Consider the following 25,047-nt stretch of genomic DNA (forward strand, 5'->3'; position numbering starts at 1 on the left):
GGAGTTTACCGGAAAGACAAGTCTGGTGCTTTAGAAGTTCAGTCGAAGTCAGTGAGGTCACTCGCGATTGTCTAATCAAAGCAACAGTTTTAATTATGATTTTTAATTGAGAGGAATATATTAATTTTGACGCCGAGTGCGCGTCGTTGGATCCGCAGCGTTGGGATGCAATTACAAGTTGATTAACCTGTTTCGGGATATCGGTAAGTATCTGTTAATGTACGTTATGTACTGTTTTCCCGGATCTACGGGGTATGAGTTCACTCCTTCACGAGGAGTAATGAATAGCTGACATGTTCCCGCAATGCTGGAAGGCGACCGTGACTGTAAACCTGAGCTGTCTGGATTATTCAGCAGTACAAGTAAGCTAGAAGTCACTGCCTTCCTTTCTTCCTTCCTTCCCAGTCAGCTGTTAGCTAGTCATTAATCACGTGAAAGCTAGAGCTATGCATTCAGCTTGTGGCAAGTATGTTGGTTTGTTCTTCATTCTTAAGGATCAACAAAACAAAAATCAAGACTAGTATTTATTTCCCAGCCTGTGTTTTAATTCTTTTAAGTTTTCATGAATAGCACTAGGCTGGACAAAAATGTTACAATCTGCATTTAATCCCGTATAGCACATTAAAAATATTCATCATGTATCTGAAGTATAAAATGAACTCTAAACTATACACAAACACACTCATAAAGGAGCTTGCATGCATATCACCCAGATGTCAATAACTCTAGATATGGAGGAGTCCGGTGACTTGTATGATGTGCGTGAGACCAATGACCCCTCTTCTTGGGAGGACCAGCACCACCAGTGTCTGCAAGACGTGGCAAAAGTGGAGCGCCTCAGGAGGAAGATCAAGTATTACTTCATGAACCCCTGCGAGAAATACCACGCTCGTGGACGTAAACCATGGAAACTCATACTGCAGATCATCAAAATCGCCATTATTACCATCCAGGTACACGGTATTCTCAAACATGATCCAAACAATTATGATCAGTTCATTTTATTGTGATCTACTGTCCTTATAAGACTTATAATTTATAAGATTTATATTATAATTTTTCCCTACTGCAGCTGGTTTTATTTGGGCTAAGCAACCAGATGGTTGTCACTTTCAAGGATGAAAATCTCATGACGTTCAAGCACCTCTTCTTGAAAGACTATGTGGACGGAGGCATAGCTCCGTATGCTCTTTACAGACAGGCGGATGTTTATGATCACATTGAGTACGTCATTCAACAGGTGACTAAAACTTATCTATAAATAAGAAAATAAACTAAGAAGCTGTGAAATGGGTTTACTTTGGTTGTTTGAAAACACAGCTTTACATGTGCCTTAGTTATTGTTAATTATTGCTGGAATTTTACAATTCTGTATCCTCGTATGTCCAAGCGTCTTACAGGCTAAGCGTGTCATGGGATTGGACTTTGGTCATGTCGCATGAACCAGTATTTTAGTTGTGTTGATTATGGCTCATATAGTAAATGTGTTTTTAAATAACATGGCGGTTACATAAACCTCCTGTGGTAAAATGTTAGCAAAATGTCAACTACCTTTTTCTACTGTTCATTTTCAGTATCGGCTTCTGCACAACATCACATTAAGCAATCATGAATATGAGGAAAAGCACAGTGTCTACACCCCGCTGTTACTGTGTCAGGAGTTCTACAGGAACGGGACCATCTACCCTTCAAATGAGACCTTTGAAATTGATGCTCATGTGGACACTGGTAAGCATGATTAATATTTACAGGAAAGACTCATAACAGTATTGCTAAAATACACTGATTTACACATAAGCCAACTGAAAGATTGGACACTGTGACTCAAACAAGGACTCAAAGATTTTTGCAATTTGTAATAATATAAAATTATATCTATTTATATATCTAATTATCTAAAGTGTAGAAAAAATAAGGTGCTGAAACTACAAAGAATGATGTTGACACTGTTAGCAAAAATGATAAACTTTGCACAACAGTGCCTTCATTTTAACCTAACCAGCTTCATGAAGTAGTCACGTGGTGATGTTTGGGTTTGCCTTATAGAAAACTAACTAACTAAAGCCTCTTCCAGAGTAAATATATAACTGACACATACTGACAGCTAAGATAAACAGTGGACTAAACGACTACACTCACTACAGAGGAATGGCAGCCAGAGTCACTTATCCTACAGCTGCCACTGTAGCATGGATTATGCACTGGAATTGGAAGTAGTAAGAACACAGAATTCAGTTGACTGTAATCTGCAGTCTACTGACATCTAGTGGTGAGATTTTACACACTGCACCTTTAAAGTAATCTCATCACTTAACAGCACCTCAGATTAGTTGATGAAGCCTGCACAAATTGCAAATTGCTCCAAAGAAACCTCTGAGAAAGACTAATAACAGGAGATGTTATCTGTCCAAGAAGCACAGTAAATGGGCATTAGGTCAGGTAAAATGTATGGAGGATAATTTATCAAGGAGCTGCTGGTGGCTTATTTTGTTTTCAAGGTAACACTTTGACTACCTCAGCCTCCTGAAGTATTTCCCCAGTACAAAAGCATGCCTCCAGGCTCTGTAATGAGTGTTTGACCGATTGGCGCCATGATTGAGGGCTGCATCAATACCTTTGGCCTTCACTGAAATCCAAACCTAACTGATGTTTGGGATTGGAATGAGTTGGACCGTGAAGTGAAGGAAAGGCAGCCAACAAGTGCTCAGCACTTTTGGTAACTCCTTCAGCACCGCTGGAAAAGCTCCAGGACACAAAGTCATGAAGGTGGTTTTGAGAAATAAACAGTGGAAGCTTTGAACAGCATAAAAAGGAAAACACATTTGACTTTGTTTAATTTATAGACAATGGAATCAGATATAAAAATAAAAAAATCCAATTAGGTCTAATGGGTTTATTTTGTTAATTTCTGTCTGTGTTGTGGCCTGTCTCTACTAGAGTGCCTCAGAGTTTATCCCCAGCCAGTACACGAAGCGCTTCCACATTTTAAATTGGATTTCATAAGGTACGGAAAAAACATTCGATGTTTTCTTTGACTTTGTTCCCTCGCTGTTGTTGCTGTATATGCATTTAAATCCTCCTGTCAGCTCATGTGCCTGCTCTGTCTTCCAGGTTAATATCTGTCAAGATTACATTTGTTCTCAAGGCAATAAATTTGCAGACAGTGAGACATCGAGAGCTGCCAGATTGCTACGACTTCACTCTTATCGTATGTCATTTGACTTGTCTTCGTGGCTCCGTGAGCATGAGTGGATCACGTCAGACTTTGACTCTTACTAGCAGTTATACGATGTATCTGATGTGTTGTATCACTAACGCTAACCCTTCACCGTGACAGTTACTACTTGTGACTCTGTACCTAAACAAAGTATAGAGAGTCTTTATTTCTGAAGTTCATTCGGGTAAACAAATTAGAGCAGTTTAGTTACACAGCAGTTGCTGTTTATATAATGAATGTTATCTTTGAGGCCAGGCAGATAAATGCTTGGCTATCAAGTGTGGCTTTAAGACTGGAGTGCTTACTCTTTCCTCTTCTCCAAATACGACTGTTTGGTTAACAGATCACTTTCAACAACCAAGCTCACAGTGGCCAGATAAAGGTTGATTTGGAAAACGAAGTAGACATCAATGAATGCAGGCAATGGAAAGTAACTGGAGCATGTAAGTTAGATGAGCAGATTCTAGTTTGTACAAATCATCTGGTTGGAGATTTTCTTTTTTTAATTTTGATGAAAATTTTGAATTCCTGTCCTCTTTCAGATGGTAGAAGCATATACCTGACTGTGCTGTTTGACTGCCTCATCATTATAATGTGCATCATCTCCTTCGCCCTGTGCACGCGCTCGGTGATCACTGGGATTCAGCTGCAGCTCGTGAGTAAAACAAAGCGGTTGCTTTTGCTCAGACCTAAAACAGGCTGTGATTGTCTGATACATTTTTGTGTACACAAGTGCAAGAGAACGCTCACAGCTGATTCTACATCTGACTAGGCTCGGCAACATGTTTTTGGCATCATTGGAAAAAAAAGATATTGTAATTCAAGTGAAGGGATCTAGTGAAGTGAAGTGGGAGTAATATTGGCCAATCAGAGAGCAGATTAGGGTCCTGAAAGTCTATAGAGGAAGTTGGATGTGGCAGCTTAAGCAGTTGGGTGGGTTAAGCAGAGGACTTGTGTCTGGGTGAGTGGGATTTTAATCCTTGCTGAAGTCAAATCAGACTTATCTTAGCTCATACAAAGTATTTGCTTCTGCCTGAGCTCAGCTGGTAGGAGGGGCTTAGGACAGAGAGGGGACAACTGCAGGATTTTTTTTTTTCAGCCTAGTGCAGCTTTTACTAAAAAAACAATTATTCTGTAGTATAACGGCAGATAAGAGCTTGCCGTTGTCAGTTTTTACTTTGGGTTAGATGAGTAACACTTGTCTATACTTAAAAAGTATTTCTTTTTAGTTTTTTTTTATATAGCTTTATGACTATTGTGGCAGGAAAATGAGTATCTAGCTAGTAGCTAGCTGTATTCTGCAACCTCTCCACCCTCCAGTGAGCAGACACAGAAAGACAGAGACAAGGAGAGCAGTGGAAAGAAAGCTCCAGAACAGAGCAGAGCAGTCATCAGGGAAAATGGATACGACATTAAGTCAGATGCAAGATGAAAAGGGGGGAGGTAGGATATAAGAGGTGGGTGCAAAGCAGGTTGCACATGCACACGGGCTGTGTACAGGTTAAAGCAGAATTTACAGTCCCCGCAAATGTGTCTGTCTGCATGCACATTTCTGTTCAGACATGGAGCAGAGAGGGGTTTTCACCCATCGTGCATGCACTCCGCCAAAATCCCACCTGTGCTTTAAGCAGATGGTACATGCGTTTATCACACAGTGGCCACTTTTCATTGTTCTAACACTTCAGGTCGCGGAAAATTTGCTCTTTTCCACGGCTGACTGACGGACCAACAACAGCACAGGCAAAAGCAGCTCACAGACCAGTTGTACCACATACTCTGTACCTCCATCGATAACAGAGCTCTCTGCAGGTAGCCAGGACATCCCTAGACTGTGAACGCACTACCCCCACTGTACCAGAAATTCCACTTAATCCAACTGACTGTAACAAGCAGTCTCTGTATTTCATAGCCAGTTGGATTTGTAGAAATGTGCTATATCAGTTGATGTGGGCTGGAACTGAGATCAGCTGAATTGCTGGGATTACAGCTGAGCTTGACTTGAAGAAAATGATAAAGATGAAGATGAAATTTTCTTATGGCCGAAGTTCAGCTCAACTTTGACTTGATAATGTCCTGCATAAACACTTTTCTCACCACTCTTCAGTACCAAAACTACGAACCAAAGGGAACATTGTGTCCACCTTTCTGTGTCACCTGTTCATTTCCTTCAAATTCTCCCTACATATGTTATCATAATATCTCATTCTCAGAACTAATAATATCCAGTTCTAATATCATCTGATCTTCATTATTCTGGTTATTAGTTTTTTACGTGCTTGCGTTTAGATCACAAACAAAAACCTGTAGTGATTAATTCTCTTTAGTGATTCAAATTACAACCCACGTTTCTTCTTTTAAACAGGAGTACAGCCGTTACTGCAGGAAACACTTCAGCAAAGAGCTGTCGTGGTCTGACAAGTTAGAGTTTGTGAACAGCTGGTATATCCTTATTATCGTCAGCGACACACTGACTATCATTGGTTCCCTTCTCAAGATAGCGATCCAAACAAAGGTAATAACATTTTAGTAAGTTCGTCATTTCAATTGTGCTAGCCGTTATTATTTTCTGTTTGATACTACAAGTATTTTTTTGAGTTCATCATTCATGTTTTTTTTCCTTCCAGGTGCTCACCAGCTATGATGTGTGCAGCATCTTCCTTGGCACAGGCACCATGTTTGTCTGGATGGGGGTGATCCGTTATATGGGATACTTCAAGAAGTATAATGTAAATCTGTCACACAGTAGTAGATTTTTTGTTTTAATAGATCTCTAGACATGATTAAACATGTATAAAATCCTTTTTTATTCATTAGAAAGGGTTAAATAATTAGAAACATTTGTTCATAGGTCTGAAAAGAAGATGCAGCTTTTCTTATTGTCTTTGTGCATAACGGCAGTGTGTGAAAGACTAAAGCTTAATAGGACCTCAGAATACTTTAAGGTCTCTGAATGGACAGTTGTGGGAAAACTAGACCCAGTAAACCTGAAGATATTCTCGAAGAGAGCATGATTCACACACTTTTGCACATGTGTTTTTTAGATGCATTACCATGTGTTCATTTCCAGATCCTCATCCTGACACTCCGGGCAGCTTTCCCAAATGTTATTCGTTTCATCTGCTGCGCGGGAATCATTTACCTGAGTTACTGTTTTTGTGGCTGGATTGTCCTAGGCCCGTATCATGAGAAGGTAACAAGCATTGTACTTAACACAAAAAAGGCCTGCTTTACTTTACTGAGGCCAAATTAACTTTTTTAAAATCAATGCAGTGGGGAAAAAAAATTAACGTGGTGCTCTGTAAATGTCTTTGCAGTTCCGGACGTTGAACACTGTGTCAGAGTGTCTGTTCTCGCTGATCAATGGAGACGACATGTTTCCCACTTTTAAGAACATGCAGCAGAAGAACAGCCTGGTGTGGATGTTCAGCAGGGTCTACCTCTACACCTTCGTGTCACTCTTTATCTACATGATCCTCAGCCTTTTCATCACACTCATCACTGACACCTATGACACCATCAAGGTATTGCTACCTTTCTACTAACTCTGTCATTGGTTTTTGTGTTTTTTAAATGCACATTCTGCTTTGAATGCTGCAGAAGAAAGTTTTAAGCGCAGGTCTAACAAAAGGTTTCTGAGAAAGCCTTAATAGTTGAAATGGTGTCTGAAACGCTTAACAAGCATGCACTCTGTATCTACTGTCACTCTCCGACTTGCATCATTTAGCAACAGCAGCAGAGTGGAACCCCAACATCAGAGCTGCAGAGATTCTTGTCAGAATGTAAAGACCTGCCAAACTCTGGGGCATACAGACTTGACAAGAACAATAGCTGTTTCCTAAACTGCTTCAACAACAGGTAAATCCAGACTTCTGCTCTACAGCACTTCTTTGCTCTTTAGTTGATATTGCACCGCTTACTAGAGATGTCTGTTGGTAATTAAACTTGAGGTGCAAGTGAAAATTGGTCATATTTTTGTAACAGAGACTCTCCCCCCACCTTCCTTTCAGATGCAGGAAGTATCGAACTCAAGAGAGGCTGACTTCAGAGGCGTGACATGATTTCATTGTGGAAACGCATTAAAAATTATAATTAATGTGCACTTTATCCTGTTATAGTCAGCTACAGGGATTTTTTTAACCTGACTGAACCCATCTGGTTAGAAGTGAAGCACTGTGATGCACTTCTCCTAGTTTCATATGAACACTGTATGAAAATGTTTTTAAATCAAGCACGTCATACTGGAAGTTGCAAATTCTAGGTAATAAATCAAGGTTCAATGAATAAGTTGAAATGTGTATTAAATGATTTTATTTCCCCATCATCAGGAGAAGGTATTAGTATAAAAGCTAATATTGTAGCATTTTACCCTTCACATTAGTTAATCCTCTGTAAAATCTTGTTACAATTCAAAAAAATAAAAAATCCCATTTCATTTCACGGTAATAAGACAACCCATACATCTGTCAGCACAGTAAAATAATTAAGTCTTTTGTGTCTTTAAAAGCAATATCCGCAAGCAGATATTGTATATGGCTCCACGGTGCTGTAGCAGTGGATTATTTCCCAAGAGAAGAGTTGAGCTCCTTTGACAAATTACTGCTGGAGAGGTCAGAGATCAATTCAAACAAAGATGTTCCATTCTTGCATTTAATGAAGTTGTAAACAGACCACACACACTCCACGCTGCTTTAATGCATCTTCCTTTCATCGAATATGCCATCCAACTTGAAGCCTTGAAACCGAAGCCAAAATCCATTATTTTCTTTTTGGCTTATGATTTTGGAATACATAATCCAGCCACCAGTGACCACTACAACCATCTGTTTGCAGGAGTGACTTTATGCAAACTTCCAGAGTAAACAGACATCACTGGTAGAGAGGTCTCTTATATAAGCAGCCAACCAGTGACATCACCAATATTTAAAAAAAAAAAAGAAAAAAAGTTGTGACCTTTCAATAAAATAAATTCCCAAGTCTTGTAATCATAAATTTCACATGATTTTTAAGTCACGATGCCAGTTTTGAGAGCTTGACTTCCTCGCAGGATTGCTTTGTATTCTTCCTGATTGCACAGGAAATCAGTCAGGGCAGTCCAAAAAGGCAGGAATTCCTACAGGTTACAAACTCTCCTTAAATGTAAAAAAAAAAAACCAAAAAAACAAACAAACCCAAAAGCAAAACGCCAGAGCTTGTTACTTCATTTAATATGAAAAAAAAAAACCCTGCTGGTCAGCGTCAGCCTAGTTTGGACTGGTTTACTCCAGAGGGAGGTGGAACCCGTTGCTCCTCCATCCTGTTGGATTGGGAACGCAGGATGAGACTGAAAAAATCCTCATCAGGAACAGTCGATGCTTTAGTTGTAGGTGGTGGAGCAGCACACCTCTGGTCATTCAGTCTGGAACCCTAAAACACAATCGAGAGTTAAATTATACCAACTGAAGTGTTTAGTGATGCTTTGCACGTATCAGAATTGATTAACCCCTGATTATACTTTATTAGGCATAAAGCAGAAACTGGTAAGTGAGGAAACTCATTTCCAGGGTAGTGGTGCAGCATGGAAACTGATAAAAATTAGAAATGAGTGGCCTAATATTTTCTATTCTGAGGTCCAGTAGATTGTTTTGGCTGGGAGGCCTGCCACGCCATAGCCCATGAAAATTCTCACTTGACTGCATTACACTGCCTATCACACCTAGACATTAACTCACTTTTCAAATACCCAACTTGGTTGAAAAGTACATACATGAGTCCCTTTTTGTCTTGGATATTTCGTGGAATGAACTGGGTAATATGGTGCCAATTAAGAAGGACTGCCCTGCACTTTCAATGAAATGGCAATGCCTTGTTTAACCTGGAGCACAGTCAGCATGAGAAGACGGTGTACAGCAGTCTCTTGTTTAGTATAAATAATCCTGAATTATCCAACCATGTTCAAATTATCAAAGCTACTTCCTGGGACCTAAATTCATGGACCCAGAATCTAAGTGTTATCACATGGAAAACTTTAAGGGCATGTACAAGGCAGGACGTGATGCAATGAATTTTCTTTACCTGGCATTTGACTAACATGTCGAAGAAGACATCATCCCCCTCGGGCTGCTCAGAACTGGCCTCGAGACGACCGTACAGGGAGGGTGTGCGAGTAGTATTTGCAGTGGGGACTGGGACTAGGAAGAAAACCAGAAACCCTTTACGTGATATTATGGGGAGTAATGAAAGGATAAAAGTGGGCTTTTCCTTGCATTCTTTACCTTGTGACTGGACTTGATCTGTGTTGGAGGTGGAGGGTGTACAAGGCTGGTTGGAGGTGTTGACACGTAAGCCAGGAAAAGGGGTCATGCTGACCCGTTGGTCGTCCAGACGGCGGGCTTGGGAGCTGGCCAGCAGCTCCAGGAAATGACCAGGATCCTGGTATAGTCGTTCGCGCTCTGAAACAGCTACAAACAGACATAATTATTATGTGTGTGAGTAACCAATGGAAGTGAGTTAACTGTTAGTTGGGCAATTAGCTACTCAACCCAACATTTACTCTTGACTTTGTACACGTCAAAAGAGGGCAGTATCTTAAAGCAATCCTCCACCCAAATGAAGTGTGCCGCTTCAAATATTCCTCGGAGGTTTGAAAGCTGGCTGAAAAGAATTTGCCCTTCATAGAGACTGTCGGGTGTGATAAGCTGGGACTCATGGCCGTTACAGACGAGTGCAATGATAACAAAAAGGCTCATAAACGCCACTGTGCTCACTAAAGGATAAAACCACAAATATAGCTTTTTGGGTGGAGAATCACTTAAGGTCATCTCTGCCATGAGGAAAAGCAACATTCAACATGTAAAAGGATAATTCTGTGACATTCACACCACAATACGCCAACACTGGGAGTGCCTTCTCTGTAGTTCACTCGTATATTACCTGGCACCTTTTTAGATATGGCGTGAACATCAGTAAGGACACAAGACTGACTCACATTTCTTTTCAGCTACAGGTGGGACGGAGGAGGGAGAGGGATGGGCAGGGAGATGGCTGTTGCCATCCAGGGTACACCTTTGCTCGTCCATTCTGTTGCCCTGGAAACGAGAAAGGACGTCGAAAAAGCTGTCCTCGCCGATAGTGTCCCGTGTTTCTGGCTACAAAAACATTAAAAATCTATAAATAAATAATGAAGCAGGTTTAATAACAACAGAAAACGCTGCAGATAACGGAGGTACTCAAACAAACAAAACAGTAAAGCTAAAACAATTAGTTAATTTGACCCTTGACAGAAAATTAAATCATTTTAATAAAGATGCCATTTGTGTTCTGGGAAATTTTGATGAACACTTTCTCTATTTTCCAACATTTTAGAGGCAAAACTGACTAAAAGGCAAGTGTGACAAGAGATGAACCTTTACACTCTGGCAGAGAGTGGAGTAGATGTTTACTGATACTTATGCATCAATATACTATAAACAGCTATGAATACAATAAGATAAGTATCCTGAGTGGTTTTCGGCTCCCTTTGTTAACACAGCCTTTCTTCATCTGGTGCACACAGTTTGTTACACCAACTGCGATGCAGTTGAATATACAACAGATTCTCTGAGGTGGCACATCTAATTTCATCTGGTGAGGGTCCTGTACTACAAAGAGAGTTCAACATAATAGGATATCTTTGAATCAGGATAAGCAGTTACATATAACTGGTTATGAACTCAGCAACTTAGCCCAGGGTTTCCCAGAGTGCTGCTAGCAGCATCTGACCAATCACAACTTGGGATAATTGTACTAGCAGCAGAGTGGATGATTTTTACAAAGAAAGCCCCTTTTTTGTGTAGCAATTTTTCTTGTCTTATGATATCAACATACTCCAAGACAGCTGCAGGCACAGAGGACAAAAGCTTAGATTCACTAGTTTACAGTTTATTACTACAAGTGTTACATTTTGCTACAAATTCACTTAAATCTGAAACGGCCTGTATTTTAACAGACTCGGTATTGTACAGACAAACCGTTTCCCTTTAAGTACTTGGAAGCAGTAGGAAGAAAAACAACAATGAACATAAGACAGAAACTATGACTCCATGCTGCTACACAGAAACTTCCTCCCACAGCATTAACACTTTTGTGGGAAGGCATCTGCGTGAGGTTGTGTCACAGGCTACATGCTCACTTTGAATGATTTTAGGCTGAATCATCACTGACCAGAAGCTCAGCGAGGATTCCAAGAATGTTTTGAGTGGGTTACGTCTTTCTGCCTGCTTTAACTTACACATACCTTCTGAGGCACTGGTGCTTCCAGCTCAGGCTCCGTGTCCCTGGTGCAGGTTTTGCGCTGGTCTTCCAGAGAGGATTTGTCATCCTTCTGCTTTTTGCTTTTTGTCCAGGGGAAGGGGAAAAGCTTACTGGAAGCCTTGATTGAGTTGTTTTTTGAAGACCCAGAGAATGCATCTTCCCCCCAGTCCTGTATATATAAAAACACACAGAACATACGACTTTCTTACTGACAGAATTACAAGATCAGTCTTTTTTTTTTTTACCTAGCACAGGCTGGGTGAACAGAGCAGAAAGTACCATTCTCTGCAAACCATTTTTCATGTAAAATTAACTCTTTTTTTGTATTTAATGTGTTTTCATTGTCAGAACAGCTGTTTTTTTGTTACTCTGTTCCACTTTGTCTCCTAAAAATAGTGAATATAGTAAAACTAATAAAACTAAAAATTTGGCTAGCCTAATTTAAAGCTCAGGAGTTTGGACCATTTCATTTGTTATGGCCAGTTTTGAAATAAGACTGAGCACAGTTAGTTTTACGTACCGGGTGTGCCGGCAAATCTCCCCTTTGACTTTTGGGGGAAATTGGACTGTAATCCAAGTTCTCTTCTTTACTTCTGTTCAAGGATGCATACTTGGTCCCTGAAACAAAAATTAAAAAAAATTAGCCAGTGTGGCCACATTTCTGGAAAAACAATGATTCAGTGAAGCATCACAGCATAAAGCTACAGGACACAAGCAAATGGATTTCTGAATCTTAACAGCATGGGTTTGGTGTTAAAGAGGACTCGACTCTTGTTCATGCACATTTACACACATGCAGAAGTGTAAAAATGAACTGGTTAACAAAGTCCAGATTTACCTGGTATGCTGGGGTAACCCTGGTAGCATCCTGTCAGAGCAGAGCTATTTGCATTGGTGTTGCCGAAGAGGAAGGGATGAAAGTTTGGGTTGGACTTGAGGCCTACAGCCAACCGTAGGTCTGACAAGTTCATCCTGGCGGTGGCCTCGCTACTTTTATCTCCGGTCTGCACCAATGACAACATTACAGTTTACTGTGAGCATACGATATATTTCTATTTCTACATCTGGCTTTACAAATACATATGCAATTATTTCCTGTTGTTCCCTACTCAACCAGCAGATGGAGGTGTGGCCCGATAAAACTCCTAAAAGAGCAGGAAAACTGTAAACAGTCACCTCTTTGGCAATTTCTAGATGTTTCTCAGCAAACTGCATGGCTTGCTCATGATTCCCCAGGGCTGTGTGGGCATTTCCTAGACTCCAGTAAGCTCTTCCTTCACCGACGCTGCAGCAAGACAGAACAGTCTGAGTAACTTCATGTGAAATTATGCAATAACGGGTAGTCATACATCAAATTATCACACACTGCAATTACAACAGCTGAGACTAAAATTAGCTCATGTGTATTTCACAACAATAGTGGGTATTTAACATTTCCACGCACAATTTGCTAAAATCTATACATATTAATGACAGCTAGTTTAAAAAAAACCCCAAAAAACATTCTACAAGATTTACTCAGCACCGCCTATTTTAAACCCTTTTACATCTTTTTACAAGGCTAAAAAGAAAATCAACCCCCCTCAAAAAAAAGAACAAAAAAAACAACACAACATTTGCACATTATAAAATAACCATTGTTCCCAAATATCCTGCAGAGCCTTTATATAAAGCTCATCTATAAACACTTAACCAATTACAACATGAAATGACTGTAAATGCTGCTCCTTGGGACTTTTTTCCTTTTGGATGTTTGTTTTAACACCACAGCGGCCACCCACATGTTAAGTGCACAATCTGATTACACTTCTGAGGACAGTTTGGCAGCAAAGCTGACAACAACAAAAGGCTTTCAGTGGTATACCGGTCGCTAAGATCCTGAGCAATGACCAGATGTTTGAGGTGGTAATCGATAGCTCTCTCATAGTCCTGCAGTAGCGTGTAGGTGTTTCCCAGACTGTAACAGGCCTGAGCCTCCACAGCCCTGTCCTTCAAAACCCTGGCCAGCTGCAAAGTCCTCCTGAGGGTGAAAGAGAAGAGGAGGAAGGTCAAAGAATGTCTAGGGCGGGTGCAGGACAATGATTGTTATCTGCTCTTTTCTGTTCTCTTTGTTCTCATTTTCCAAGGACATCCATGTCAAGGAAGTGCTGGAATGACAGACTGACAAGTTACAACATTTGACAGTGTTCCTGTAAGTAAGTCATTAAAAAATACTATGCTGCTCATAAAAACTAGAGAGGAAGTGCAGCCAAAAAAACTCCTCCTAAGCTGCTGGGATGAACTCATCCTCCAGTGTAAATCACTTAGAGAACAAGAATCAGTTTAAACCTAACTCATTTATAGCTGTCTGTTCATGTGTAAAAGGTTTTAATGTAGCATTTATGGTACAAAGAGGAGAACAAAGAGAAGCCCTAAAAGTAAAAAGTGCGCTTTCAGCATTCTTTTTTTTCTGTCATGCCACAAATGAAGTGAGAAAGATGATGAGCCTCACTTGTAATGACCGGCCGCCACGTCAAACTGTTTGAGGAATATGTGTGCATTGCCAAGGTTGCAGTGGGCCCTCCTCTCAGCAGACCTATCCCCAAACTCCTTAGCAATGAGAAGGCGCTATCGAATAAAAAGGGTGCATGTTACTCTTATCTTAAAGAATGAGTTAAGCATCATAACAATACTGGCCAAGCTCCTAAACAAGCATCAAAGAGCGTTGTGAGTACTTCGGCACCTACCTTTTCATGTGCAGCTACTGCGTTTTCAAAGTCTCCTAGCAGATAGTAAGTGTTTCCAAGGTTCCCGTAGGTACGACCCTGGGCCGCTCGATCGCCTAGCTCCGTCACCAGGTGCAGGTTTGCTCTTTGTTCACAATAACAAGAAAATGCTCACTTATAATTGAAAACTGTGGCAGAAACACATGGCTGTTGTCTTAGGTTTCCTGGGTGATTCTGTGATGACTGACTGAGATTTGACAAAAAGACACTTTTCCTTTTGTTTTTCTAGTCGTCAACAAGAAACTGATCAGTCTGCGCCGGCCACTGGACAGCCAGACGAAGATTTGCTTCGACTTGGGTTTAATGCCAATCGGAGCTTGTCTGCTACTTTAAAAAAAAAAAAAAAAAAACTCTTGATGGACCATCTTATGACCTACATCTTGATAGCACAACCACCCAACAACTTAAGTAACTTTAGCAACAGTTTATTTTTTGTGTGTGTGTGTGTTGTTTTTTTAAATCATTTGAATGGATCAGTGGAAGATTACATACCATTTTTTCTACAAATCGTCTTTGTCTACATGTGCATGGTGGTCATTGCATAATGAAATAATAGCAAACAATCAAAAATGACAATTTTGATTAGAGCTGCATGGGACACAACAGTTTCAATGCCACTCCAAACTGTTCAGTTATATAAATATCGCCTGCCACTGATGCAAAGACATTGATGTTAGTCAGTGAAATGTGAGGCAATGGAAATGATTATTAAACAACTTTATTACAAAAAACCATACACCACCCTAGCACCTCAGAGCTGTCTTAAGCTCTATATCTAATCCATTCTGGCAAGCTCATTTTTTAAGCAACTTCCAACCGTGGCACAGTTCAGCGTCTTAGTCATATCTCATTGGGACCTTTGCAGTAAACAAAGCAAAATCAATGCTTAGAGGTAAACAGTGATGCCAACTCACTCGTAGTACTGCGCAGCTTTCCTCAGGGCTATCCTTGCCTCCTCTGAAAACTCTCCTGGCTCTGCTCCGCTCCAGCAGATGCTCTTGCCCTTGGCGTGGTAAACGTTTCCGAAATTATACAGCGCTCGAGCCTGCCCGACCTACAACACGCACAACAGATTTTCACAGACGGAAACCAGAGTGACCGGCGCTGTAATTACATACTTAAAATACACAGACACCAGACTTTGGTGCTTGCATGCAGCCTGCAGAACTATTCTAGATGCTGGTACACCGAGTCAATGCAGTCGTCACGTGTGCGCGAAGTGTTCTGTGGCTCCACAGCACGTTACGTGGTACAGTTGTAACAAATTTGGATCCATTTATGGTAATCACAGTATATGAGCAATTTAGTCACAGACTAAATGACAAAACAGTGAAAATAATTTAATCTTATGTTGCTGAAATAAAAAACAGCTGGGGGATGCTCCGCCTGTGTTGAAATAATAAATAAAACATTACCCACCTTATCATATATGGCTCTCGTGATTTCCAAATGTCTTTGGCAGCAAACCACTGCTTCATCATACCGTCCTAAAAGCTTTAATGTGTTTCCAAGGTTACCACTGGCTTTGGCCTCTCCAACTTCATCTCCAATTGTTCTGGGATTGTAATGAAGATTTAAAAAAAATAAATAAAAAAAATAAGCATTAGGAAATAATTAGATTGGAATATCAGTGTATTCCTTATGTGTATTAGATAGAAAACACAAGAGGCGAGAAAGTAATTTGCAGCTGCAAGCAGTAATACACTGGAGTCTAGTTTAGCAGTTTAATCAAGGAGGGGAGATATAGTGATTTAAAAAAAAAAAAGTTGTAGCACTTAATCCTGAATGTATTGTTAGACTATACGTGTGTGCGCGTGTGTGTGTGTAGGCTGACCAAGGTCAAAACAGTTGTACAATCAACTCAAAAGACTTAAAAATGAAGAGATTAGGTTGATTTGTTTAACAACCATATTTTAAAAATGTTCACCTGGTGAGTGTGAGGTCATGCCGATGGTATTCCAGAGCTTTATTATACTCTTGAAGGTGAAAGTAGGCATTTCCCAGCTGGCTGTAGATGGCACTGAGGATCTGGAGGTCCTCTGTTCCAACCTGGATGGCAGACTCAAAGAAGGACACACCCGCTCGGTAGTCCCCGGTCTTACAGAGCCGCTCACCTTCCAGAGCCAGGTCCAGACATGATGACTCCATCCTGCAGGGAGGCGGGACCAGGCGAGAAATCACAGTGTGTTTAATCACAAGGCTGAAATACCTTACTAAATCAGAAGGATGACAAACCAGTTATAATTCTCCCCTTCCCCCTTACTCATGCTGAGCCACAAAACTACAACTCAATATTCTGTCACGTCCACAGTCCCGAACATAAGTGTGGACACACTCATCCATTCAAATGTACGGTACTGATTTTTTTTTCTTCCAAATTACTACCGGTAAAACGGATTACTCTTGACTAGGTTTTGATTAACCAATCAATTTCCTAGCATATTAGAAAAAAATATTCATCTACTCAAAAATGATGTAAAAGAGCAGAAAATTATCATTTAAGAGAATCTGCTGCCAGCGAGGGGAAAAAAAAAAAAAGATGCCAAAAATTCCATTTTGGTTGTTTGAATTATTCAACAGATCACATTTAGCAAAAACCTTTCTGAAGTGACTTAACAACAAATTGACAAATTGTTCAAGCAAAATCTGAAACAACCACTTTTTAAATTGCACGAATGTCCTTTACTACAAAGAAATAAGCTAAAGTGCCACCGCGGAGAGATCATCTGTGTTTTGAAACGGGGCCAAATAACCTGGAGGTTAGATCACTCAACTAACACATGAACTCATCTCACTGGCTCACTGTGGAGATCCCTTTTTAACAGTCGAATTACCACACAACACAAGAAAGAGAAACTCCAAATGAGAAGCAGGAAAAACAAAAAAAAAAAAAAAAAAAAACCTCCAGTCTGTGAAACCAGACCCAACAACTATAATTCCAAAATAGGACCAAGCATTTCCTGTCCAACTCCTAAACTGCCACATTTACCCTGAAATGACAAAGTGTACTTTACATTTAACCATGACATTAGCTAAACTAATAAGGTCTAACATTTTTGCACTCTCAATCATCTTTTACTTTTTTCAGCTTCAAAACTGTCAATGAAACAAAACCGAGAGGGGAAAAAAAAAAATCTGTCATGAGCAAATGCACAATAAATTTGTAAAACAAATCCAGTCATGCACGGCTGCAACAGTTTCACAACTACAGCATTAACATGACTTGACTTGTTGATTGATACTAAATTTGGAGGAACAGCAATATTGCTCTGCATTAAAACAAAGCGGTTTACTTTCATGAACTGGGTTAAAATTTGTGTGTCTGCCACAGGAAAAGCACACACATGCAGGCATTTCTTTTTAATCAGAACAATCACAGGTTTATAATTACCCTTGCACACTTGTGACCCCATCTCCCAAAGAGACCATACCAGTTATCCCCCGCCCCCTCAACCCCCTCAGCCCTCTGAGGAAATGAAACCACATTCTGCTGTGTTGTCTGCAATACTATTTGGTTTGTTAGGTTGCTCCATTCAGGAATTAACAAGTAATTTATGAATGGCAAAATGTGGTTTCATAGGATTCATTAAAATAAATAAATAAACAAACAAACTAATATATCTTCATCTGTGATGTGCTGCATTTACTTTCTAAACTTAGAGATTTCCTCTTCTGAATGTTCCATGGCTACTTGAGCACACTTTGGTTACAAGAATAGAAGTATTTAATCTCAGCTAGAGAGCAGAGATGTTCTTTCAAAAGGTTAAAAGTAATGTAAATAAACTAAACCTTTTCTTACTAAAGCACTAATGCATTAAAAAAAAAGGATGTCTTTATTGTTTACAATATGTTGAAGACTTTAAATTCCACAAAAACACTAACTGTAAGCTGTTGAGACGTATGTGTACAATGTAGGACCTCAGAGTACCACAGTGTTTCCTGTATATTAACATGCTTTCTGACATGTAACTGGACATTTTGTTGCTCCCGGTCAAAGACAAGTGACAATCCAATACCCTGGCTCACATACCTGTCGCCTCTTCCCCTTCTGATGCACTCGAGACAAGTTGACACGACAGACATTTCAAGCTTCTCAATGACTCTCAGGAGCAAACCCAGCTCGTTCAGCACTGCACCCTTTATCTTCTCTACTTTCGCGTGCATACACATAACGCACACAGCTACGGTGTCTCAATTTCAAAGAAATAAAGAAAACCCCCACGGATAGGCCGCCTTCCCTGCGTGCGCCCCGCTAACTCGTAGCAGCAAAACAAAGGACTTAATCCTCTCAGCGTTCACGTCGACCTCGATGGCCAGGTGAAAGGCTGGGAGACCTTTTGTTTAGGTGAAGACGGATTAACAGCAGGCTGTTACAGAGCTGATATGATTTAAGTTAGAGCAGTCCGCGAGGCTGGCATGTTCAAATGATTGTTATATTTCTCACTTAGCCATTGGTAACCTGCACATCTAATCCACCTGATGGTATGTGTCACTTCCAATTAGGCCAGACCTGCGAGGTAATTATAGTCACTTTAAGTGGCTCTAGTGAACCCTAAGGCTATTTGCTTGACTCCGCATGAAATAATCATTCTGCAGCATGCAGTCTGGATGTACACACATTCTACTATTAACATATAAAAATGTTTTACCTGGACAATAGTGTTCATTTTAATAAGACACATCATCTTTTATTAGAATGACTCTCTGTGATTTCTTTTGGCAAATCCCACAGTGGACAACATAGAGATGTATTAGGTACAGAAAGTCAAAAATAAATTCACACCCCTTCACAATCCCTTAACCAAAGCTTCTCGTATCTCAGCTGTTGCAGATCCGAAGAAATCCACTTGTCTGAATTAAGAAGGCTGGACCAAAGTGCCCTCTGGGGTGGACATTTCCTCATCCTTGTCCACGATCACTAGAGCAAGCCATGTGACTTTAAAGCCACCACCTCAGCTGACCAAACGCCAGGTCAATTGGTATACAAAGAGGTGAACGTTGGTGCACGTAGAAATGTATTAGACAAGAAAATGCATTAGTAAAATTCTCCTAATTAGCTATGAGTTACTTATGTAGAAATAATAATATATAAATTATTATCCTGCTACTTCTCATCTATGGCTATTAGAGCAGGGCGATATGGCCAAAAATATTTATCACGATATATTTGAAAATTTGCGATAACGATATAACTGACGATATAATTGATGCGAGACAAAATACAACTCCACAACATTACTAGCGCAAAAAGACAACCTTCCATTTATTTTCACGTAAACAAGAAGCTGGTTTTTATGTACATTAAAGCTTTATAAAAATGTAACAGTGCAAATGCAAATTCCTTGCTGAAAGTTTAACCAAAAGGCATTTCCGTAGAAATGGGCTGACATATCCTGAGCATAACCATGTATAATATCCACTGAAGTTAAAAAGAGGTGCTTTGCAACATTAAACTGCAGTGTGCAGTACGCATTTTTCGGACCATAAGGTGCACGGGATTATAAGGCACATTAAGCGAAACAAAGCAGTCAGATAAATCAAACTCATTCTTCTTGCTTCCTCCACTTCTGTACCATTGATTCATTAATGTTGAATTCTCTGGCAGCTGCTCTATTCCCATGTTGTTGCAGTATATTAATGACTAACCTCGTATTGTGGATGGATTATCTCAGTTGTTCTCCTGACTGAAGTTTGGTCCGTTTACAGTATCCTGCCATGCGATTGCATTTGTCTCTAACCATGAGGAACCTTCACGTTAACTTTTATAAGTGGAAAAGTGTTAGTGTTCCTCCTCCAGCTTCACTGTGTTTATGTTATGCTAACATAGCTGTGTCGCTAGCGATCACGTAGCACATGATTATATACCAGCTAGCCCAACTTCAGTAACCCTACAAACGTCACTGCTGTTTAGTTTCCTGTCTTCATTTATGTTGGAAGTGATAGCAGAGCTGTACGTTTGAATTTTTTCAGAAATCTCTCAGTCAGAACATGCAATATCATGCTTAGGTAACTAGCGAAACTAGCGAGCTAACTTCCGCTAGCTTCCTGCTAACTTCTAACTCCGTTAAATGTAATAACTTTTGTTTTCATGGATGCCTGGAAGTTAAACTTTATAGTTACACCTGGTAAAGCAGCAATGCTGATCGTTTTATTAAAGATCAAAGAATTTAGACAGTTTTCAACTCTCAGTGATGCTGCAGTGTTGTTTGACCTGAAGTCAAATATACGGAGTTTGGGACCCAGATTACTCCCAGATTTAAGAGCATCTTAGTCCGACAAATACGACAATAACAACGGCCGCTTGCATGTTCTGCAAAAAAATGTGCTTTGTTGTGTATCTGACGGACAAACACCAAACCAGTTCCACATCACGGAAGTTGCACCATTTTTACAAACCAACAATCGGCCATGTGTGTATGAAAACAAAGGCACTGCGCATGCGCGTTTTACTCCCATTCTATCTCGATATTTCATTTTCCTATCGTTGCCTAACATTATACCGGTATTACCGTGAACGGTATAATATGGCCCAGCCCTAATGGCTATGACTTCAAAGTAAAAGAAAATCTCCATTATCAGGTTGTCTTATTTACCTGCATGCTAGCTGTTGCCGAACACACAGAATGGAATTCATTCAAAGGAAAATATGCCAGTAGCAAACCGGTTTGACTGGGCTTGTGCATGCAGCTCAATTATGTCTCTACCCTACGCCGTTTCCCAAAATATATGTCATATACTATATCAGTTACATGCAGAGCTAAACATGAGAGTCAGAGTCAACAACATGACAGCACAGCTTTGTAATCAGGTTCATTTTCTCACAACTATTTCGGTCCTGCCATGAAATATTTACACCGTGGCTCAGGAGGACCTCCTGTGGGCCATCCAGAATCTGTCATCAGCTAGCCAATCAGGTCTCATGTTACTGACACAGACACAAACTTAGCAGATAAACTAATGATAAATACAAATGTGAGTGATTCTTTCCTTAATTATTATTATTATTAGTAGTATTATTATTGTTACTACTATTGTGGAAAAAAAGTAAAGCATTTAATTAGCTGTAACTTCAAATTGAGGTAATTGTGCCATTAAGTATGGAAGCTCTTACGCGTGTCAGCATTCAGATTTTCAGCTCTTATCACTCCACGCCAAATAATGTGGATTATTCCATTACTCTTCAGTCGTGTTCTTCTAATCTCTCTGATTTTATATTCAGAGAGAACGGCACAAAAGCATGGCACAGTTTAAGTAAACGCAAACACAAGCCTACCTGAGGCGCACATGGAGTAAATGCTCTCTGTCGTATGCACATTGCAGAGCAAAGCTGCCAAACATGACAGTCAGCCAAGCAGTCCTATAAGGAGCCAGAGACTGAACCACATTATGTATTCCTGTCAACTCCTCGGCTCAAGGTGAACCAAGCTTTTTTTGTTTTGAAGAAAAATCTGGGAACTAACTGACACGAAATATACATGCAACAGATTCATGGAGAACGCCCGCATGCTGCTATGCATGGGTTCAGCTGTCGCACCATCTCTGTCCCACCTCTTATCTGGAAACCAGAGCTGAGGTGCAAGAGAAAACACTCACTGTCATGCACACATGTAAAGAAAAAAAAAACCAACTCACAAGCAAAAACTAACACAATCAATCAAGGGTGTTTGACGAGACACAGATGGGGAGACAATTGAATCAGCAGAGCTTTATAATTTAATTATTTTCATAGCTGCACATGCTGCCAGGAGTTCTGTGGAAGCTGTCAGTTCACGTACTTGTTCAAAGCAATAGCGATCTCTCCTCAAGTTGCAATATGTGGTAAATAAACAGAATACACAGACACTGTCTCGAAGGGGAAGAGCTTGCATTGGGTACCACTGCTCTGTGGCATGCTCTTTGATTTTCATGCTTAAAAAATGACTGGGGATTTGTCATGAACAGTGCACACAATGCAATGGGCACGCTACTGCATTCAAAATGATGTTCACCTACTCAGTGTCAATCGTATGCCAAGAAAAATCCCTTCACATTCAAAACAATGAGAAAGTGCTCATGTTCCTCATGCCCAGTTCCCAAGACCGTGTCCAAACAGAAACTCGAAATCCAACTACTAGTTTCACACCTCCTGTCTTTCTGATCATGCTGCCGTTGATGCTCTTTTTCTTGATTTTTGACCTATTTTGCACATACTGAGCTGTACTAGGCTTGTTTGCCTCCCTGTTGGCCTGAATGGATCCATTTATCCTATGACCTCATTCACTGACTGAACTGTTTTCAGAGAAGGCACTCCAGCTGACTGCACCATTTTCCTTTTTCCCCCTCTTTTTTTGGGTGAAAGCATCATCATGCGCTCTAAAGTTTTGACAGTGTTGCAGTGCACACGGATCCCAAAGGGAAAGTCGTTTCCGATGCAGGGACCATGACGTCTGCCAACAATCGAGAGCAAACTTAAAAGTCGGTTCTGCGTCGCACTTTTAGCAATACCTGTCAAACTGAGATTTTACTTTTTAAAGCTTAAAAGAAGAGGGGGTGAAAAAAAAGCCATCAGATTTTCTTGAGAGTAGAATGAAGAAAAAAAAAATCAGCTGACTGGAAAACATTCAAGATCAAGCACTATACATGTGCAATGTTCCATTACAGTAAATGACAATCAGGAGGAAGTGCGGCACAGTAAAACCAAAACTGATCACAATGAGCAGCCAAATAAGTCCAGTTTTCTTTCACTTTCCACCCAGTTTGGCCTAAATCTAGATCTCATTTGTCAAACGCTGCTTTAAATATGAATTTTTATAATTCTGAAGAATTATAAGAGCAATGTGCAGTCCTGCAGCAGCTCCATAGCCTTTAACCACAGCTCTCTGCTGAAGATCCAGTGATAAATATTTTTTAAAACATCCTTAAAAAAAGAAGAAAAAAAAAAACCCAGCCCACTGCTTTTAATTTCCCATAATACAAAAAAAGCTGACACAACAAATCCTCCTAATTTTGCTGCATTTTGCAAAGAAAGTGTGGACAACTACAAACGAAAGCACCACCCCGCCGCTGCTCTTTGGAAGCCTCTTACTCACCCATGCATTAAAAAAGAAAAAGAAAAAAGAAAAAAAAGAGAGCTCAAAGTGACATCCAAAAATAATTTCCATAGAAATACGCCCAGCCAATCTCTCTCCAATTAAGTGATGCTCTCTGAAGTGCTAACAGCTTCTTTCTTTCTTTTTCCCCTGAAGAAAGCTCACCAGAAACCATCATTAGAGACTTAAACCCAGCCCTACATGGGAAAATGGGTCGCAGCCTATTTAAATAGCAAACTGAGCTTCAACATCATAACTGCTGCCTGCCCTGTAATTACTGTTTATGTTAAACTAGTTGAGTGGGTTTCACCATGTAGCCAAAGCTGTAGCAATACACTACTTAAAAAACAAAACTTATTTTTGTTGTTGTTGGGGTTTTTTTTTTGTGCTACGATTTAACACCTAAAGCTACCATTTGTTTGGTCCGTGTACTGGCTCACGCTACATTTCTTCCCTAAACTCATGACACAGCCTTGGTCATGTTTAGGAAATTCTGTATTAGAAAGCTGGAAATGAGTCAGTTAAACCTGAGCAAGCCCTCACATGCCCCCCTGTCTGACTGAACGGCAGACGGTGTCACTTGTTATAGAAGCTATTGTGACAGTCCAAACGTATGAAGGTCTCACAGAGACTAAAGCTACCTTAAATGTGTAAACGACTGTTTCTAGAAATTAACCACCACGACCAAACGACACCAAAACTTCCCAGATGTTTCTTTCACCTACCTCAAAGTGAAGTCCGCGAATACACCACAAACATGGCTCCAGCTCGGTAAAGAAAATAGTCAAGTCAAAAATCTTCCAAAGTGTTTGTTTTGTTTTTCACCGGGTTGTTTACAGTAGCGTTACTACTCACTCGTCCATCTGGGAGGAAGATGACTCTGGTGTCTCGGGAAGCACAAGTCGAAGCCACTCCTCGAGCTCAAAATCTGACTCCAATTAGGATTCCACGGTTGCTGCCTTCAAGTGTCATGGGAAATATTTGGCAATGGTGCTGTAACCTGACCAATCACGTCGTTAAAAAGTTCTTGAGGTGACGTTTGCAGAAGGGCGGTTGTAAACCTCCACTGTCAACTATCCGTCGTTGGAAGTCAGCGTACTAGCGAATAGCCTCAATTAATACAGCGTGCCTAGCTTTGAAGGTCTCTCCCGCCCCCTGCCGCACGGCGCTATTCTTTGCGACTCATTTTCAAAACAAGCAAATTACGGCAGATGTCTTGTGTAGTCCGGTAAAAATATTTAAAAGTAGGGTGGCAAAGTGTAGCAGTTTGTTTAAATCACTTTGACTAAGTGGGAATTACGACAAACGCGCAACGCAACGTTTAGGATTTCAAAATAAAGGTATGTCCCTTACTGATGGTTGTAGTCGTAGTCTTCACCCAGGCATTTAGCTGTCCTTAGTGCTGTGCAATACTGCAAATTTAGTGCCGTAAAAAATTACCTACTGACCAAGTAAATAGAGGGCCAATTTTGTCAATACTGATATTTTTAACCTGTAAAGGCAGCTTTTAGCGGCGAGAGCAATGTGTCATGATTTTTGAGATGAATCATCATTAGTTTGCAAATTCTGAAGCCATTTTAAAAACCACTAAATCACTGTGATTTTATTTAGTTTTTTTTTCTTTCTACTTTACACAATCAAAACACACCTCTCAGCTTTTACTATATTTTTGAAACTGTTGGAGACCTGGCTTGCCTCTTTGGGTCAACTTCCGTTGTTTAAATGTGCC

General features: G+C 40.3%; 2 protein-coding genes across 5 annotated transcripts; one reads left to right on the top strand and one right to left on the bottom strand.

The window, feature by feature from the left end:
* Positions 1–4: 4 nt before the first annotated feature.
* On the top strand, positions 5–7,497 carry mcoln3b (mucolipin TRP cation channel 3b). 2 transcript variants are annotated; one of them, XM_012922135.4, is made up of 14 exons: positions 5–203; positions 714–953; positions 1,073–1,240; positions 1,575–1,728; positions 2,938–3,004; positions 3,112–3,208; positions 3,561–3,660; positions 3,760–3,872; positions 5,580–5,729; positions 5,842–5,943; positions 6,285–6,407; positions 6,532–6,738; positions 6,942–7,072; positions 7,225–7,497. In XM_012922135.4, the coding sequence occupies exons 2-14, from the start codon at positions 714–716 to the stop codon at positions 7,268–7,270; spliced, it is 1,698 nt and encodes a 565-aa protein (XP_012777589.1). In that variant the 5' UTR covers positions 5–203; the 3' UTR covers positions 7,271–7,497. The 2 variants fall into 2 exon arrangements, with proteins under 2 accessions (XP_012777589.1, XP_012777590.1); XM_012922136.4 differs by having other exon boundaries at positions 730–953.
* A 5-nt stretch (positions 7,498–7,502) lies between these two features.
* Positions 7,503–24,588, bottom strand: LOC101471211 (G-protein-signaling modulator 2). Of its 3 annotated transcripts, XM_004562116.5 has the most exons (16): positions 24,174–24,588; positions 24,044–24,085; positions 16,178–16,399; positions 15,670–15,805; positions 15,165–15,304; positions 14,212–14,335; positions 13,977–14,092; positions 13,350–13,505; positions 12,662–12,770; positions 12,324–12,489; positions 12,006–12,103; positions 11,469–11,654; positions 10,182–10,341; positions 9,469–9,654; positions 9,269–9,384; positions 7,503–8,620 (listed from the first exon to the last, which is right to left on the bottom strand). In XM_004562116.5, exons 1-16 carry the CDS (start codon positions 24,179–24,181, stop codon positions 8,453–8,455), a joined length of 2,133 nt encoding a protein of 710 aa, XP_004562173.3. In that variant the 5' UTR covers positions 24,182–24,588; the 3' UTR covers positions 7,503–8,452. The 3 variants fall into 3 exon arrangements, with proteins under 3 accessions (XP_004562173.3, XP_004562175.3, XP_004562172.3); XM_004562118.5 differs by lacking the exon at positions 24,044–24,085; XM_004562115.6 differs by lacking the exons at positions 24,044–24,085; positions 24,174–24,588 and adding an exon at positions 18,281–18,614.
* Positions 24,589–25,047: the final 459 nt, after the last annotated feature.

The sequence above is a fragment of the Maylandia zebra genome, linkage group LG17, assembly GCF_041146795.1.
Source record: "Maylandia zebra isolate NMK-2024a linkage group LG17, Mzebra_GT3a, whole genome shotgun sequence".
Taxonomy (NCBI): Eukaryota; Metazoa; Chordata; class Actinopteri; order Cichliformes; family Cichlidae; genus Maylandia; species Maylandia zebra.

Bases quoted from the DNA above. Each gene is read 5' to 3' on its own strand.
- mcoln3b (XM_012922135.4), top strand. From the start codon at position 714: ATGTCAATAACTCTAGATATGGAGGAGTCCGGTGACTTGTATGATGTG. The intron at 1,241-1,574 runs GTGACTAAAACT...GTTCATTTTCAG, and splicing joins TTGAGTACGTCATTCAACAG to TATCGGCTTCTGCACAACAT. The intron at 3,005-3,111 runs GTACGGAAAAAA...TCTGTCTTCCAG, and splicing joins TTTAAATTGGATTTCATAAG to GTTAATATCTGTCAAGATTA.
- LOC101471211 (XM_004562115.6), bottom strand. From the start codon at position 18,420: ATGTGTATGCACGCGAAAGTAGAGAAGATAAAGGGTGCAGTGCTGAAC. The intron at 14,093-14,211 runs GTAGGTGCCGAA...TTTATTCGATAG, and splicing joins CAGTAGCTGCACATGAAAAG to CGCCTTCTCATTGCTAAGGA. The intron at 12,104-12,323 runs GTAAATCTGGAC...TTTTTGTTTCAG, and splicing joins GGGTTACCCCAGCATACCAG to GGACCAAGTATGCATCCTTG.